The sequence below is a fragment of the Falco rusticolus genome, chromosome Z (assembly GCF_015220075.1).
Source record: "Falco rusticolus isolate bFalRus1 chromosome Z, bFalRus1.pri, whole genome shotgun sequence".
Lineage (NCBI taxonomy): Eukaryota > Metazoa > Chordata > Aves > Falconiformes > Falconidae > Falco > Falco rusticolus.
In genome coordinates, this window is record NC_051210.1 from 30,276,478 (window position 1) to 30,295,914 (window position 19,437).

At 40.0% G+C, this 19,437-nt stretch overlaps 1 protein-coding gene across 5 annotated transcripts in view; it reads right to left on the bottom strand.

Moving 5' to 3' along the window:
• The window catches only part of PCGF3 (polycomb group ring finger 3), a 60,612-nt gene that overhangs the window by 14,654 nt on the left and 26,521 nt on the right, over positions 1 to 19,437 (bottom strand). For 3 of the 5 annotated variants that reach the window (XM_037373504.1, XM_037373501.1, XM_037373503.1), the window contains one exon: positions 4,483 to 4,600. In XM_037373504.1, coding sequence (XP_037229401.1) covers positions 4,483 to 4,591 — 109 coding nt within the window. In that variant the 5' untranslated portion in view covers positions 4,592 to 4,600. Of the gene's footprint in view, positions 1 to 4,482; positions 4,616 to 12,023; positions 12,131 to 19,437 lie in introns of those variants that run through there. The other 2 variants (XM_037373500.1, XM_037373499.1) reach the window with 2 other exon arrangements.

Consider the following 19,437-nt stretch of genomic DNA (forward strand, 5'->3'; position numbering starts at 1 on the left):
TCAACTTGGTAAGGGACGCAAAGAACAATAAGGGCTTCTATAGGTATGTCCGCCAGAAAAGTAAGGTCAGAGAAGTGTACCCCCCCCAGTGAACACAACTGGCAAATTGGTAACAATGGACTGGGAGAAGGCTGAGGGACTCAACAACTTTTTTGCCTCACTCTTCACTGGCAACCTTTCTGCCCACACCTCTCTAGTGGACGGACCTCAAGCAGGGACTGGGGGAGCACAGTCCCTCCCACTGTAAAAGAAGACAAATTTCATGACCACACGAGGAACCTGCACATACTGAGTCTGTGCGATCTGACGAGACACATCCCAGAGTCCTGAGGGAATTGGTGGGTATCATTGCCAAGTCACTCTCCATGATGGCCATGACAGCCATGTGAAATCCCTGATGACTGGAAAAAGGGAAACACTGCACTCATTTTTATGAAGGGTAGAAAGGCAGGATCCTGGGGACTTACTGACCTGTCAGCCTCACTGCTGTGCTTGGGAAGATCATGGAACAGAGCCTCCTAGAAGCTATGCTAAGGCACATAGAGGACAGGGAGGTGATCTGAGACAGTCAGCATCGCTTTGCCAAGGGTAAGTCCTGTCTGACCAACCTACTGGCCTTCTATGATGGCTGTGTATGACTACGTAACCAGAAGTGGGCCCATGTGAACCTCACGGCTTTCAACAAGGCCAAGTGCAAGGTCCTGCACCTGGGTTGAGGCAACTCCCAGTATCAATACAGGCTGGTGGATGAAGGGATTAAGAGCAGCCCTGAAGGGAATGACCTGGGGGTACTTGTGGATGAAAAACTGGACATGAGCCAGCAGCAGGTGCTCGCAGGCCAGAAAGCCAACCAAATCTTAGGCTGCATCAAACAAAACATGGCCAGCAGGATGAGGCAGGTGATTCTTCCTCCCCATTCTGCTCTCACGAGACCCCACCCTGCATACTGCATCAAGCTTTAGAGTCTTCAGCACAAGAAGTACATGGACTAGTTGGAGCAGGTCCAGAGGCGGCCCACTAAAATGATCAGAGGGATGGAACACCTCTCCTATGAGGAAAAGCTGACAGAATTGGGGTCGTTTAGCTTGGAGAAGACAAGGCTCTGGGGAGACCTTATTGTGGCCTTGCAATACTTAAAGGGGGCTTATGAGAAAGATGGGGACACACTCTTTAGCAGGGTCTGCAGAAATACCACAAGGGGTAATGGTTTTAAACTAAAAGAGGGTAGATTCAGACTAGATATAAGGGAGAATTATTTTTTTTACCATGAGGGTGGTGAAACACTGGAACAGGTTGCCCAGAGATGTGGTAGGTGCCCCATCTCTGGAAAGATTCAAGGTCAGGTTGGACAGGGCTCTGAGCAACCAACCTATCTAGTTGAAGATATCCCTGTTCATTGTAGGGGTGTTGGACTAGATGACCTTTAAAGGTCCCTTCCAACGCAAACCATTCCATGATATCTTTTAAAACAACAGCCCATTTGGGTACATCTTCCAGTTTGGACTGGGTAAACGTTAACTCCGTCTAAACTGAACTTGTCACAAGACAGCTCAGGTTCTGGAATGTTTATTTGTTTAAGCACAGCATCCAAATAAATGCAACTAGATAGCTTATGGAGGGTGCTGAAGCCTTCTAGATTGGTTCTTTATTCACAAGGCCTGTGAATTTTCAGGCATTAAAATCTCCTGAAACCACAAGTCCTAGAAGTATGGGCCAGCCAACATAGGAACTGTTCTAGGTTCTGAAAAAATAGTATTGCTACAGTTTTTCCATTACCTGTTATTTCCAAAGTCTCTAACCTCCATTTATTCAAACAATCGGGCACTGATTGTAGGCCTAAACTGAGCTGTACCTTTTCTGATTACTTTTACATTACACTTAAACTTATTAAAGAACTTCCATTAGAAAAGGAACAGACAAAGTTAATCCCCACTTTTTTTTTTTTTTTTTAATTTCATTCCTGTTGACTTTTTAAATTTCTGTTTCTAGTTCAAAAAATATGGTTGGTCTTTCATTGTCCTCATGAATTCACAAAACAATACCTTTCATAACACACAAGGACAGCTTTTACACATGAACAGTAATGAAACTCCTACTACAAATGTGTAAGTTTAACAAGACTTGCATATATCTGCTAACCTAGAATTCTCATCAGGAAACAGATGTAAACTGAGATACTACTAATGCAGCTTTTATCTACTGACTTATAGGCCTGCCTGTCACCAACAAACTAAAGCTATAGCAGAGAAACAAGTAAGAAAGGGAGCAAAAAAGCTTGGTTTCCCCTGAATTCTGTTACAAAAGAAGTTGGCCACGTCCCTCCAAAGGGCTGACCCTGGTCCTCCAAATTATTCTCAAAGGACTCATGATCTGTATTTACTACTAAAGTGAAGAGTCTCTGAACAACTGAAGGGCAGGAAATTAGAAAAAAAGTAATGACAAAGGTAAGACAACTGTGCAGTTCTGAGTAGAAACAGAACATTTCAAGGTAGTGTAATTCAGCAGAAAATTCACAATCTCAACAGACAGGGCAATTTCAGGATACATTTTGCAAGAATGTTTTTCCAGAAATGACTATTATTACCAATAATGTACATAATACAAACAATGTCAACATGTATAAAGTTTTTAAAAAAAGAGAGGGCTGTGTGGCTCTTCTCAGAAACTGCAATTCTACAGGACACACATGGAAGTAGTATTATGAAAGATAAACAGCCAAAATAAAGGAGGGACATGCCACAATGGAAGAAGAAAAGAAACCCAAAGGAAGCAGAAGCTAGCAAGGAGCATTCCATGGCTTTTGAAGCAAGAACTGTAGCACTATGGATTAATCTAAAAATTTTCACTATAAGCAAATATAAGAAATGGTGTAGATTATGTCAGTTAAGGGATTGTTCTGGGGTTTTTTTAAGAAAAAAGAAAAATGACATGCCAGTTCTATGTCAGCCATGTCAACTTGTTATAATACTGCCTTTGTATATTATGTTGTTAATCACAGCAGTAAAGAATTGTGGGGCAAAGCTAAGTAGAAGTCAAGCTTAAGGATCCCTGCACTTCAAAAAGAACACTATGGAAATTTAGATGCAAAACAGACACAGAAGGGACATGAGAATAACCAAAATGACATGGAAAGTATGACAAGAAAAACAAAGTCATTAAAGCTGATGAATAGAACTTTTAACTTAAATACAATGGAAAACTTAGTATCTGACAAATCATGAGCATTGTATTTCCCCTTTGTAAGATATTTTAGGTGAAGAATAAGTATGCTAAAACTTTCATTTTGTGGAGATGGAGACACTGCCACCAAATAATTTCCCTCCAAGAAAGTTTAGAACTATGACTCATTGAGCTACTCAAACAACATACTAGCTTTATCAGAATAAGAATAAAATACTGTGACAGAAGCATTTTAAAACATGGGATGTTTGAAGTTGCACGGCAAATACCATTTCATAGATTAACAGAGGTCTGTATAAACCAAACAAGTGATATTCCAAGCTCTGAACAGACAAAACTGGAGAAATGGAAGCTGCTGGGTGACAAGGATGGACTGGTAGACTGCAGGGATTCTGAAGACACAGAAAAAATACTTTTGGCAAAACCCTGTAAGATAAGGTGTAAAAGCCATCAATGTGGCTGCTACAGAGGATATTTAAAGTCACTACAGCAGGCCTTCTGAACTGAAGGTTAATTCCTCAGCTGATACCTACCTTGGCAAAGGAAACTGAGGATTGGAACAGATCCAAGACAGAAAATAGTTTTGGAGTTACTACTCTGCACTATAAGGGTGCTTCTCCTCAGAAGGAATCTTTCCAGATCTTTAGTTGGAACTGTGCTAATATATAAAGTTTCCATCAGAATACTGCAAACCCCAGCACTCCTATATCCCATGATGTCAACAACAAAGATGCTGGAATGGACTTACACGTCCAGTTTTCTTGATGACCAAAGCTTTGCAAGATACTAGGGCGTACTTCACTGTTGTGAAACTAGAAATTCATAAAGAAACATAACAACAAACAACTACCTCATCACAGTATTTTGGAACAAATACTTATTTCTGGGGTACAATACAATATACTTATTCTTTATCGATAAACTAGGGCTGCTTTCTGCAGAGAAACAGGAGAGAGCAAGAGACATGTGGAAAGCTCCAGGTAGAGAAACATATGCTATGTCAACTAAAACAGAAGAGAGAACTACGCATTCCACACTCCGACAGAGTGCATGCTTGAATGCATACATTATCATTAATTGTATATGGCTTCAAGTTTGTGCAGTACAGTTTTAATGTTCTCTACCTTTGCTTTGCTAAAAAAGCAAATAATCTGTTAAAAAAACCCAAACATTGTGTAGTAAAGCACACATTATTTTGGCTGATGCACAATAGATGTTTTTATTTCAACTAAAACCCATTAAAATATGTTGCACATCAAGTTAAAAAAACAGTTTCTTTAACTTAATTAAACTTCTACTTACAAGTATGTAAGCATTCTGTTACAGTAGTAGCATCAATCAGGTATCCATTGCACAGACGACAGGTTATATGGGCATTAATGTCCCAAAGCTTAATCTTTCTCGTTAGCATCTTTGGTGTCTGCAGAAAAGACATATTATAAAATAACACAGCTGTAGTAATCAGGTAAAAGTCATCTGGGAATAAATGATTAATTAGAATTAACCCTAAAGATATTTCTATACAGCTTTAGGCTCTATATACTGCATATGCATGTGCATGCATACACGCAAAATGATAGCATTAACTTTTAAATGACTTAACGGAAGTGAAACTATGTAAAACACACACTATTTTGCAAGTCAAAATTTTAATAGCATAGAAAACAGTCTTTCCAGCATGCTATTAGGAAATTCCTTTACCAACTAAGGGACCTGGATTCAAGTTGAAACCCTACTATTCTATTGATCTAAGCCACCACATTCAGTGCAGTAACAGGGGAAAATTCACAAAAATTTGGAGAAAGAAAAGTTCTCAAAGCAATTTGATAAATGAAAGCACTTGATAACTGAAAAGTCGAAATAACCAAGTCTGATTTGGCACAGTAGGTTTGACCACATTTGTGTTTGCTTTGTGCCAGTATGGTTGAAGCATAATTTTGAAGCTGTGTCTCAACAATGGAGCTGAAAAAGAAACATCCTGGAATCCCACTTTACTTAAACTCAAGTTAATTAAAGAACACATTACAAACTAAAATAGTCTAATTGGCAGAGCTTAAGTTTGTTATACTAAGAAACTTGAACTAGAAAGTTTTCTCTCTTCAGAGCAAGGGATGGCATAACATCATTAAAAGGAAGAAAATTCAGAAATGAAAAGTGAAACAGCTCATTTAACTTTTTTGCAGCAACCCCAATTGCTTTTACAGAAATCACCACACAGAGCCCATGCCTTAACAATCAAACTGTTACCTTCTAGATATAGGTATATTTTATTTTTTAAAATATATCAAAAATAAAATTGTGCTGTTGCTGTAAGTTGACAGCATTTGAGTTAATTAACAGAGCAGGCTAAACTGCCTTAAAGCCTATTACATTTTGTTCCTGCACTGCAGAAGTCACTGAATTACACTGTTTTCCATTAAAGTGACTTTACTGTCCCTGGCTCACAAATACTGGTTTTCATCTAACTTAGATTGGAATACATTTCAGAATTTGAATGGTGGCACTTGCTCCTCAAATTTCACAGAAATACTCTAACAAGGTTGTCTGATTTTAATTTCATTTGTCATATTCTTTTTCTATGTTTAATGAAGTGATGCTAAGAAAAAGAACCATCAAAAGGCAAACTTTCAGACTGATCTGAACCATAACAGCACTGAAAAAGTACTTTATACTTCATTATAACCTATGGAAATGCACATCCGACACCCACCCATTAAAGTCTGCACTGTCCTATACAAAAATGACTAGGAAGACTTCCAGTTAAGAATTCACAGATAAGTCACTTCAAAAAAAATATCAAACTTACTTTATGGTATTTGAGATTTTATAATTAAGCTAGAGACTAGCCATTATCGAAGAATGAAAGCACAACTTGGTTTTGCAGTACACAAGATAGGTCAGAATCTCCACTAGAAAACTGAATTACTTTTCTAAATTGTGTTTGATACTTTTATTTCTAACTAATTGAAAACCAGCCACATATTAAAACCTTCAAATGTTAGCGCATGAGGTCTCCAGTTAAACAATCTACTGCATGAAGTACATATCTATAGCACTGGGGAAGAGCTATTCAACATCACTCTTTGAAAAGAGTTCAGGAGATGGCTTCAAACCACAAGTTAAATAGAAAGTCAGCACACCGGAAAACATTCATGATAGGCAAAAGAGAAATGAAGCTACAAGGGTACTTTAAAAGGCACTGTCAATACAACTGTAGTTACCTGCCTAGGCAGTAATTCAGAAAAAGGTGTTCAGGATCACTACAGACTGAATCCAAGCACTAATAAGGTAGCAGAGCCAAAGATATTATGGTGAAAACTGAAGCAAAGAAATTATTTTCTAGAAAAAGTATGACAGTTTTCCCCCACTACAGCAGAGACAAGGATTGCCACTAGAAAAAAACCAACACCCTGCAACAATTAAAAAACCGTTCAGATGAGGTATAATATTATGACAACAATGAACGAACCATACAATGAACAAGGTGAAAATACTTCAAAATGTTAATAATGCCCATTGTGCCAGAAGAGGAGGATAGCAAAGATAATACACACTTCACTGACTGAATGGGAAACAAAATCACGTGCTTTTTGGCAATGGCAAATATATGTCTTCTAAAATATCCAGATCAAGCTTGTCAAATCAACCTTACGAAAATGTTATACACCTTTCAAGAATGACACAAAACCCCTCTCATTAGATGTTCAAAGAACAGAAACTGGGAACTACTGGAAGAAGCAGCAGAATGGCAACAGGTTTCTCCTGGGCAGTAGAAATCTCAGTTTCAAAACAAGACACAGTAACATGTATCTCCAGAAGACCTGGTCCACACTGTTATCTTAAAGCTGCTAAAACAAGAGAATGATATCTCCTCTGCATATGCAGAGGTCCAGGCAGGGTAGCTTCAATACAGCTTGGAACCTCCGATATACAATGCAACTTTTAAGGTCTGTAAGCAAACTGCCAGTGTCAAGACTCCACTTTAGCCTGCATTTTGTGCAGTTGAGACCTGTGTCCTCTAGTCTCAAGAAAAAGAGTAAAACTGTAATGCCTCTTATTTTTCAAAACAGTTTAACAGTAATAATAAGAAGCCTTATTAAAAAAGAACAAAAAGTCAGACCAGTTCATATCTGTTTAGAAAGGGAGAAGCCAGCAACAAAATGGCTGTTACCAACATGACAACATAATTAAAGACTCAGACTGAACAGCTTCAATTGCTTCCCAGAGTGAAAGAGGAAAACAAAAAAGTTTAGCAAAACTACTGACGTAGATAAAGAAGCAATAGGACTAATGTTACAGCCTCATAAGAAATTAAATAAATTACTAACAGCATCAAATCAAAAATACAAAATAATTCCACATTCACCACCTGTCTGTTCTGTATCACTTCAGAGGAAAGTAAATAACATAACTGCAAATTTCACCATCAACTACTTTTTTATTATTAATGTCTTTGAAAAGGATGCACAGTCATACTACAAAATATGAAGCTAAGCTACCTCTCACAATACTTAGTTCCACATTCCTGGCTACAAGGAACAGGGGTATTAGCCTATTCAAACCACTCATCTGTTCTTGGGAAGGAGTCCCAACATTCCCATGTTCCTACAGTCCACTGCCAAACAAAAGTTAAAAGTGATTTTCATCATATAAGACAGCCAATTTCTTATCAACCCATGATAATTTTTCAAGTAAAAGTTTTCAAGAAAAACATATTTTTCAAGTAACCGTATATATGTAAAGTATACTGCTGCAGGGGAAAAAAACCCCATGGATTAGATCTGAAGATTAGAAGCAAACAGAAGATACAAAAATTTCCAAGACATTAATGCTGACAAGCATATCATAAATAAATCCCCGAGCCCTATTTCTATGTCATCTTAGCTCCACCTTAATATTATAAAGACTACCTATTACTTCAACATTATGAGTAGGCACAACAGTAATGAATTAAAAATTTAATTTACTAAAAATTTAGGATTTTACATCACTCTAATCAGCTTGCAAATTTCAGTTGGAATACTATTTGAGTTTATCAACAAAGCAACTGAAAACCTAGCTAATGTTTTTTAATTGCTGGGCTCCTATAAAAGCAAGATGACATCTATCGATAAAATCTCAGCATCTTTCAGAAGCCTCAGTACCTGTTTTTACTCTCAGAGTACCTTTAGCGTATTAACATACAGCATCATCAATAAAGGAGGAAAAGCATGTTTACCAGCTGCTGGATTTCTCTGAACAATTCTGAATGAAGTGACATACTTCTGCTTAGACTGCTGGCACTTCCCGTACATACAATTAATCCATGTTAAAAATCGCATACAAACTGGAACTAAACAGCAAAACTACAGAATGCCCAAAACATGAAGTTTGACTAAGAAACATTAAGATTAGCCAGCTTGCTTTAACCAAACTATTTTTCTATTTTCTAGGTAAATCCAGGTTTCCTTTTAATATCTTCCTTTGAAAAAGGGAATGAGCTTTTTCCAGATCTGAACTCCAGGTGGTATCTTTCACAAATATCATCTTCCCATCTCTCAAACATGACACATTAAAACGAAAGCTAAAAGTGAATTCAGAAACTTCCAAAACATGTAATCTAACTTGAAGAAGAAAAACAAGAAAAGTCCAAAGCCACCTCCAAATATACATTGCCAAGTAAGCTCACAGCTTTAGAGCATGGAAATGTTCAAACTGGATAAAGCACTGAGCAACCTGGTCTGACCTCACAGTTTACACTCTGCTTTGAGCAGCTGGATTACATTATCTCCTGATGTCTTTTCCAACCTGGATTATCCTATGATCCTGTGAACTTCCCACACTATTACACTACCTTTACCTACGCGTGCACTAGATAAGCTGGCTGAGCATGAGCCAACAGTGTGCCCAGGTGGCCAAGAAGGCCAAGAGCATCCTGGCTTGTATCTGAACCACTGTAGCCAGCAGGACAAGTGAAATGATGGTCCTGTACTTGGCACTGGTGAGGCTGCACCTCAGATACTGTGGTCAGTTCTGGGCTCCTCACTTCAAGAGGGATGTAGAGGTGCTGGAGTATGCCCTGAGAAGGGCAACGAAGCTGGTGAAGGGTCTGAAGCACAAGTCTTTTGAGGAGCGGCTGAGGGAACTGGGTTTGTTCATTCTGGAGAAAAGGAGGCTTGGGTGTGGGGACACACACCTTATTGCTCTCTACAACTACCTGAGAGGAGGCTGTAGGCAGGTGGGGGTCAGTCTCTTCTCCCAGATAACAAGTGACAAGACAAGAGGAAATGGCCTCAAGTTGAACCAGGCAAGGTTTAGATTGGATATTACGAAAAATTTCTTCATGGAAAGGGTGGTCAATCACTGGAACAGGCTGCCAAAAGGACACATTGGAATCCCCGTCCCTGGAGGTATTTAAAAAATGCATAGATGCGGTGCTTAGGGACGTAGTTTAGGGGTGGACTCAGTAGTCCTGGGTTAATGGTTGGACCTGATGATCTTAAAGGTCTTTTCCAATATAAAGGATTCTATGATTAGTTGTTCTATGCAGTTACCTGCTACAGCAAGCAATCTCCAATAAACTGAAAGAACTATAGGTAACTTTCTGAGACTCTCAATCCACTGACTGAACAGGGATAAAAAAAATCTAAAAACTTTCTCACCCTTTATCTAGACAACAAGTGAAAGCTACAGGCAAAGCATGATCCTCCCTCTCAAAACCATGCTGCTGGGATAGGGATAAGTTACTCTAACTCCTTGGTTCTATAATCACAAAACGCTTCTCAGCTACAGATGCTTCTTTTTAAAGAAAGCCAAAGCAAAACACTCTGACCTGCACCTCACCTGTTTTTACAGGAAATGTAAAATGCAAAAAAAGTGAACCTGCAGCAGGCTACATAGATACATAGGATAACGTAGATTGAAAGTAACCTCCAGACTGCTCTAATCCATCCATGCACGTAAAGTACGCCCACTAAAACTGAGTTGCTGTTGGCCTATCACTGCTGCCTTTAGAAAACCTTGAAGAATGGAGATTCCACAGCCCCTCTAGGCAACCTGTTCCAGGCCCTGACCACCCTCACTGGCAAAAAGTACTCTGACTTTCTCATAGGAATGTCCTGTGTTGCAATTTGTCTGAAATGCCTCTTATCCTACAAGTGTGCACCTCCAAGAATAGTGCAACACCATCTTCTTGATTTCTGTCCACAGATGCATTGGAAGTATCAGTATCTTCCTTTACTCTTAGCATCATTTTATTCGGGAGCTTTGTAAACACAGCATAAAAACCTGCAACACCAAAATCTCAGCCAATAGCACGAGGAGCCACTTTTAACTCAAGTTGTTAGTACTACTACATTGGGAATTATTTTTTAATCAGAACAAAACAAATCAGCACTGTACAGGAAACCTTCAGAAGCGCTGTTGTAGTTTAACCCTGGACAGCAACTAAGTACCATGCAGCCGCTCACTCACTGCCCCCTGCTCAGAGGGACGGGGCGGAGGATCAGGAAAAAGGTAAAACTCAAGGGTTGAGATAAGAAAAAAATAATAATGGAAATAAAATAAAATAAAATACCAACAACAGCAATGGCAAGGAGAGAGAATGGGAGGGGAATAAAATCCAAAAGGGAAAGGAAAAAAACCCAAGTGATGCACAATACAATTGCTCATCACCTGCTGATCAATGCCAAACCAGTCCCTGAGCAGTGATTGCAGGCCCTGGCCACCACCCCACCCCATTTATATACTCAGCATGATGTTCTATGGTATGAAACACCCCTTTGGCTAGTTCAGCTCAGGTGTCCTGGCTGTGTCTCCCCCCAACTTCTTGTGGCCCTCCAACCTTCTTGCTGGCAGGGCCTGAGAAGCTGAAAAGTCCTTGACTTAACATAAACATCACCTAGCAACAAATAAAAATCAATGTGTTACTAATATTGTTCTCACACCAAATCCAAAACACAGCACTGCACCAGCTCCTAAGAAGAAAATTAACTCTATCCCAGGCAAAACCAGCATGAGTGCCTAAAAAAGAATTAAGAGGTCCTGTTCAAAAAAAATGAAAACAACAAGAGCCCTGAAAAGACTGTTAGACCAATCTGTCTCTTCAGAAGACAAACAAAGCCTGCTTTTTCAAAATCTACCACTTATGATTCCTGAAATGGATGGCAGACATAATAGAAGAGTTATCAAATTTAATTTTGAAGAGACTGCTTTCCTAACAGCCATAAAGCAACAAGTTATTCAGAAACAACATATCATCAATGGAGAGAGAAGAGGAAGTCCCCTTAAATGCGCAAACATGAAAATCCAGCACAAACACACACAAAATGTTCCAGACATCCAGATAATACACAAAAAAGGCGACTTGCACAAGGATTTGTATTTCTTCATCTTGTTTCCAACTGACATTACTTTATACCACACTTGGTATGTCAGCCGCTCACTGTCTGGTAAGTCTTATACCACCACCAGCAGGAAGCACGTGAAGACAATTACAAAGGCATCTGGACTACTACTCCCAATTAAAAAACAAAGAACAAATAAACCCCCACACACAGAGTCAGAACAATGTCAGCAGGGATATGCACATGTCAGATAGTCAACTGGTTTTGTTCACACTACCCTTCACCCACGAAGGCAGTCTTCTGTTAAGATGATCAAGCAAAAAGGTAAGCCGTATATTACAGATCTCTCTCATAAAACTGTGTCACCAATAAGACAGGCCTGATTTAAACCAATTTCAGCACTGAAAACTATCATTCATGCAAGCTGACAGCGAGGATCAGCAGAGGGACTCCTTAGAAGTATGGCCTTATCATTTATATACACACTAGTCCAGAGTATTAGGCCTACACGAGGCATACCTCTTAAAACAGCATTTCTTTTCAGAGTCTGCCATCCAGAGACCTGAAAAGACAGAAAAATATTCTGAAAGTTAACATCCAAAATTCCTCAAAGTCCAGCTGCCACAAAGAAATACTTAGCTAACTAAATTCACCTAGAAGTATCTAAGTATATCTATTAATTTGAGATAACAGTGGGGGCAGGGGCACTTCTGAGTAAGAAAAAGAAAGAAAAAGAATTAGATCCTTCGAGGAGGAAAAAAGAAAAAAAGACATAATACAGTCTCCTATGAAAGGACACATACAGGCAAGGAAAATTACTCAAAAATCCCAGTAGTCCCGTCACCATGTGATGGTGAAATGAAAAGAAATTCATAGCCTTCACAAATGACATATGTGACATAACACAAAAAAACCGAAATAAATAAGCAGAAACCTTGAACCATAAAACCTATGGACTAGATACTGATCAGTCTGCAGGAAAAGAAAAGATTTTTGGATTGAAGATCCACAGCCAAATAAGTATTATTCTGAGTTTTCAAGCTATATTTACTGTTAATCTGCTCTTTGTATCTTAAGTTTCAAAAAATACTTTCAAGGAAGTAATTCATATTTCTAGAAACTCTGGATATTTTTCCAATTAAAATTACATTATTTTTTTTTAAAAAAAAGATCTTCACATTGGCTTTAGCCAGAAGACAATATTACATGAATAGATTAGCTTGACAGAAGGCAGCAATTCTTACTGAGGCACACACAAAACACTCAGATGTTAGAGACAGGTGAAGAGTACTACTGCTTCCATCTTCCTGCTCAAAAAAAATTACAAAAAAATACCAAAAGCGCAGCCTATAGTTATTGATTTTACTGTTGTATTGCTAAAGGAATTATAAATACAATGATGCAACAAGATACTAATGATAGCACTAGGTGAGAACTTCAGAACAATGCAAATAAAAATCTCTTAGCAGTTCCACTGTGAATTGCTTTGACTGCATTCAAAGAAGAAATTACTACCAACCAAAGCAATTCATGAGATGCTCTTTTGCTGGAACCCATTAAAAAAGTCCTCACTGAAGATGGAAAGTCCCTCATATGGACAGAAGAAAGTCCAGAAGGCACTTGCCACCAAAAAAGATCTTTCTGCAGCAAAATCTGAACTGAGCAGTCAATGACACTGCTTCTGAAGAGAATGAGTCAGAGGTTTATCAACATTCTTAGAGCACATCACAACAAGTCTTTCAAAAGAAATCATCATGCATTTTCCTTCAATGCTATTGGAAGAGGGCAAGGGGATCAGCTGGAAGCATAAAGGAGCACTCAACTTGGAAGGAAAAAGCCGACAACCAAGTTGGTCCTAAATCACCAACCATATTCTTCATGTTCTGGTTACAGGAATACAGTGATGCACTATAAAAGCTAAAAAATTTTTTCATTTTTTTAAAAAAACAGGGAAATTCAGTTCATTTTTATATCCAGACAGTTGTCGAAGACCAGACAAGTGGATCACTCTCCTGATCCTGCACACTGACAATTCAGACGCGAGTAACTAATATTCTAAAAGGATTTTCTTTAAAGGACTGCTCAACTGCTATGACTGCTCTTAATAACTTGACCGATTATCAAACTGTAACTCTCGCTGGTACCATCTAGCTTTGTAAAGCAAAACAGGAAGTTACTCTTACCAGGTACAAATCCAGAACTTAAGTCAATGCCTCAAGGATTTACAATTACAAATTTGCTCTATTTTAAAAGGATAAGCACATGTATCTTTCTTTTGCTGAAATAGAGCATAATAACATTACTTCATCAAATAGCAGAAGTATAGTGCTCACAGTGGAGAGCCTGGGAAAAAAAGCTCCGTATGGCAGATGCCAGTATTTTTGCTGAGTATTTACTGCAAGGTACTATGGTCATACAGCACTAAAAGCTGAACAACAACAGTAATAGAAGCAGCAGATACACCTCAATTCACAAGGACAGTTATCATCAAAGTCACAGCTCTAAGAACAAAACATTACAACAGTGGAACTTTGTTCAGATGCAGAACAGTGTGGAAAAGAAAATTTACAAATCTGATGCTTACGATGGCCTGGCTTTTGCCAGGCATAAGCCTCACACACTTTCGTTAGTGACTGCATGCAGATGAAACCCAGTAGACAAACCTAGGTCTACAACAAACTGAATTAAACTGTAGAAAAGATGACAGTCCTTGCTATATTGCTAAAGGAATTATAAATACAATGATACAAGATATTGATGATAGCACTAGGCAAGAATTTTGGTACAATGCAAATAAAAATCTCTTTAGCAACTCCACTGTGAATTTCTTTGATTGCATTCAGAGAAAAAAATTAGTATTACCTGAAAGCAATGCAGAGTTGCATGTGATGCTCTTTTGCTGGAACCCATTTAAAAAATCTCAATTATTCTCAAGGATGTCCAATAAATAATGATAAATTAACTGTTTAAATATTAATTGAAATATCAATATTCAGTGCTTAAATACTATTAAATATTTTTTATTTTAGCAGCTGTTTCCATCTAATTCCACAACCTACATTAGCTGAACAGGCCTGCAAACACCTCATTCCACCAAGACAGGATCCACAAAAGGTTCCTGACATAGTGAACATAATCATGGAACTAGAGAACTAATGCCTGATTAGGTTAAGTCTTAATTCACACTTTTAGCATAATGCAACTGAAGGCAGTGTTGCATGGTCATGAAGTCAGAGATTACAAATACAAGCACAGAATTCTTCGTGCCTCTTCATCTAGCTGGATTAAAACAGAAAAATAGCCTGTTACGGTACTCAATTGCAAGAGAAAGTTGGAAGTTGTTAATGGCTGAACAGACTGACCTCTGTTCCACAAGGAAATGTATTTAGCAGTAACTTAGAATAACATCATGCTGACCTGCAACAGATCAAAAGACTTACAGCTAAGTCAAATGAATTTAAAAACTGTAGCATCTTTATATAAAGTACCCTGCACTTCTGCAGATCTTTCCATCACAGAACACGACATTTATGAGTCAGAAATTAATTTCAAGAAAACTGGAGAAGTAGTCATAGTTTTACTTTCATTGCTAACAAAGTCAATATAGCCTACACAGTATTCTAGAGAATGATGAGGGTATTGCCTCAGGTAAACAACTTAAGATGCAGGACACCTTTTTTAAAAGATGGAAGGATAAAGAAAACAATACTTGTGGTAGCATTGGCTTCAGATATCAAAACTGTTTATTTCAAATGTTGTCAGGTTTACCTTGTTGAATTTTTATTTTCAAACTTAATGTCTCAACCACTTAAAAAAGTAAAAAAAGAACAGCAACTTCAAACATACTAACAGTGAGAAAGTTGTGCTAGGTTCAACAAATCTATTAAAAAAAGAAAATTTTGCTTCCAAATTCCATTTTAAAATATTGTAAATGTCAAAATTCTTCATGTTATGTTTGCAAAGCACTATTTAATAAAAGAAATACTAGAAACAAACCTTTTTGTTGAGCAAAAAGAAATATGGTTCAAGATTTAAATTTGCTATTACCAGCCCATGTGCATCTTTTATGACTTCCTTCAACTGCATAATTATATGTTAAGGCACCAACTACATCCGTGTATTCTTGTTAGTATCATGCCAGCAATTTCTCACATCTCACTGGAATTCCTCACAAGCCGTTTGTTCCACCGCTGGGAATGCATTAACACCACCAGATGGCACCAGTGCCCTAACTTTAATAAAGCAGGTATCCATCTTAACACAGAAAAAGCAGCTCCTCCCCATCCCCAAACAGAAAAAGAAGTTTAAAACAACCTTTACACATTTGTTGTCACTGTCTTCTTAAAACAAAGATCTACTAAGCACAAACGCAGCATGCAGTTAATTTGAAACAGTACATAGTATTTTGACATTACTGTGAAACCAGCACTACCCCCAGAATGCAGAGTGCTGCATGCTTCCTGATGCATTTGTTCAGGGGGTTTTGTTGCTCTTTTAAGTTTACCTTCTGTTGAGTGGAATACTGCGTTTTAGTTCTGTACCCACTTCATGGGTGTGCTGAGTAATTCACAGTAATTCACATACATAAGAACTAACTGACAGGTCAGGTTTCTCCAGTTTCAGTGGAAATTCAGGTATTCATTTTTCATCAGCTCAGAAAAAATAAAGACGGCCTGCAAGAATAAGTACACTACTTCTTTTTTCACTCTTCTGAGCATTTGTCTCACAGTTACATGGCGAAAGCACTACTAAAATCCAATATGTAGTTGGTCCCAAAAAAGGAGACTGTAAATCATCTAATATTACTTATGGAAATGAGTGCCATACTCTTATTAAAATACTCCTGTAAGGAAAGCCACTTGCCTTCCAGCATACTTAAAAGCATTTGTGAGAAGACTCGAGTCATGAACAAGCTCTCCGCTTGTAGTGAACACTGTGGAGGTGAAAGGCCGGCACCAAAGGAGACTTAAAAGAAAAATCAGGCTGCACCTGGCAGCCCAAAAGAGGCAATACTTCAGCAGCTCCAAGCCCCCACATACAACTAGTAGTGAGGAGGTTGTAGACAGGTGGGATAGGTCTCTTCTCCCAAGGAACAAGCAATAGGACAAGAGGAAACAGCCTCAAGTTATGCTAAGGGAGGTTTAGATTTGATAATAGGAAAAACTTCCTTCACCAAAAGGGTGGTCAGGCATTGGAACAGGCTGCCCAGGGACATGGTGAAATCACCATCCCTGGAGGTGTTTAAAAAAAAAAAAAAAGTAGATGTGGTGCTTAGGGACACGGTTTAGTGGTGGACTTGGCAGTCCTGGGTTAATGGTTGGACTTGAACATAAAGGTCCTTTCCAACCTAAATGATTCTATGATTCCTACCAGGTGCGCGCGCACACACAAAGCACACGTATACAACAGATACACACCACAGCCAGTTACAACAGATCAACCAAGACACACAGCATGCACATGAACACAAATGGCACCAACAGCCTCACCCTGCTCCCTTCTCTGGCTGAGCAGAACAGAGGTCCATTAGTGAGAATACATACACATACGTGCAAGATGGGTCCCCCAGCAGCTGGACTTGGACGCCCAGCCTGCCCAGTAGCTGTCCCCTTGCAGTCTCGACAATTGCTGTCACCTGGACATACATGCCTTTGATGCCAATGCTCCACTCCAGCTGCAGGTACAGACTGGTGTCTGGTTGCTAGTACACATGCAAACACATAGGCATACACAGAGTTGACTGGGAATCTCCTGCTCCCCCAGTAGTTCCCCCCTCCATGCCCCACCATGGCCTCACACCCTGACACACAGACACCAGATGGCCGCAAGTCCACTGCTCTCGCAGTAGCCAGGTCCCCATGGTCTTGCCCTCAGAGCTACACATTCCCCAGAACCTATGGCATCACACTACAGACTCACTTAGTCACTGCAACAGCCAGCCTCTCCTCTGGTCTCTCCCTTAGAGAGGCACACACACCTGGCCACTTCACCTACATGCAGGCTAGCCTGGCTTGCTCTTCACATTTAATGCTCAGTCATTTACTCTAATTGCTGGCACTATGGACACAGGGACTTCGACCCTGGTCCTTCCCCACTGTCTGGCACTTTGTTTCACTCACTCCAGCCTCTGCAGCCGCTGGTGGTCAGGCACACTACCCCTCTGACCTGCAGTCACACTCCAGCTGCAGAGCGCAGAACCTCACTTGATCCAGCTCCTGGCACCACCGACGTATGGGCCCCACAGACCCAAGTTCCCACTCCTGTTGCTGGCACTCAAATCCACTCATGCCAGTCTCTCCAGCTGCTTGCACCCTTGGCTGACTTAAGGAGTTGCTGGCACTCAGGGCCCTCACAGACACACATGCACACAGAGAGGAGCTCCTCCAGGAAGAAGTTAGGAATTAACAGAGAAGGTAAGACAGACTGCACTGATCAGATACAGGGCATGGCTAGACACATGTACTGACCAGTCACGTAGTTACACATGCTTGGCCTTCTAAATCCCCTTGCCCCTCTCTTTTCCTATGTTTGCTCCTCCCCAAACCACCTAAATGCCTCCATTCCCCTGCATTTGGCTTCCCTCCAAAACAACCAAAGTCCTTTGTAATCCCAAAGTGCTCTTACCCTGCACCCTACATGTTCCATACTCTTGACAGTAACAACTCCAGCCCCCAGTTCAAAAGATGGTCCCACACTGACTCATGGGTATGGGTGTCATGTCTAGACAATGGGACTGATGGCTCCCCAGGGACAGCCCAGGTTACACACCTGATGGGCTGTGCCCTCCTTCAGGTCCTTAATTTGGGTTCCCTGCCTGTCACTGTGCCCGTGTGCTCCTCTAGGCTTGAGGAGGTGGGCCTTTGACAAGCTGATAAATCCTGCGATGGGCCTGAAAATCGTTCATTAGGCAGGGTATGATTATCCAGCATTGTTGCTCTGTGCTCCTGTGTGGGTGTGCAGATGAGCTTTACCATGTAACCTAACAGATCTCTCTAAACATGTCTACAGAAGCATGTTTCAACTAAGGCAGGAGAGATGGGTTTGATGGGTCAGCTGTTAGATGTATAAGGAATTGGCTGGAGGGCACAACCAAAGAGTTACAGTTAATGGCTCAATGTCCAAGTGGAAACCAGTAATGAGTAGAGTTCCTCAAGGGTCTGTATCAGGAGAAGTACTACTTAGTATCTTCATCAATGACATAGTGGCATTGAGTTGCACTCTTACAACCTTCTGCAGGACACCCAAGGGCAGTGGTGTAGTTGATATACTTGAGGGGAGCAATTCATCCAGAGGGACCTTGATAGATTTGAGGACTAGGCAAGTGTTAACTTCAACAAGTTCAACAAGGCCAAGTGTAAAGTCCTGCACCTGGGTTGGTACAATTCCTGGTATCAGTAGTCTGGTGGATGAAAGGATTGAGAGCAGCCTTGGAGAGAAGGCCTTGGTGACAAGGATGAGCAAAAAATTGGACATGAGCCAGCAACGTGCACTTACATCTCAGAAAGCCAACCATACCCTGGGCTGCATAGAAAGAAGCTTGGCCAGCAGATCAAGTGAAGTGATTCTCCCTCCCTAGTATGCTCTCATGAAACCCTACCCAGAATACTGCGTATGTTCACAGAGTACACCTCTGTGTCCCCCGCTACAAGACAGGTGTGGACCTGTCAGAACAGGTCCAGAGGAGGGCCACAAAAATCATCAGAGGGATGGAACACCTCCCCTATGAGGAAAGATTGACAGAATTGAGGTTGTTCAGACTGGAGAAGACAAGGCTCTGGGGAGACCTTATTGTGGCCTTGCAATACTTAAAGGGGGCTTTTGAGAAAGATGGGGACACACTCTTTAGCAGGGTCTGCAGAGATATCACAAGGGGTAATGGTTTTAAACTAAAAGAGGGTAGATTCAGACTAGATACAAGGAAGAACTTTTTTTT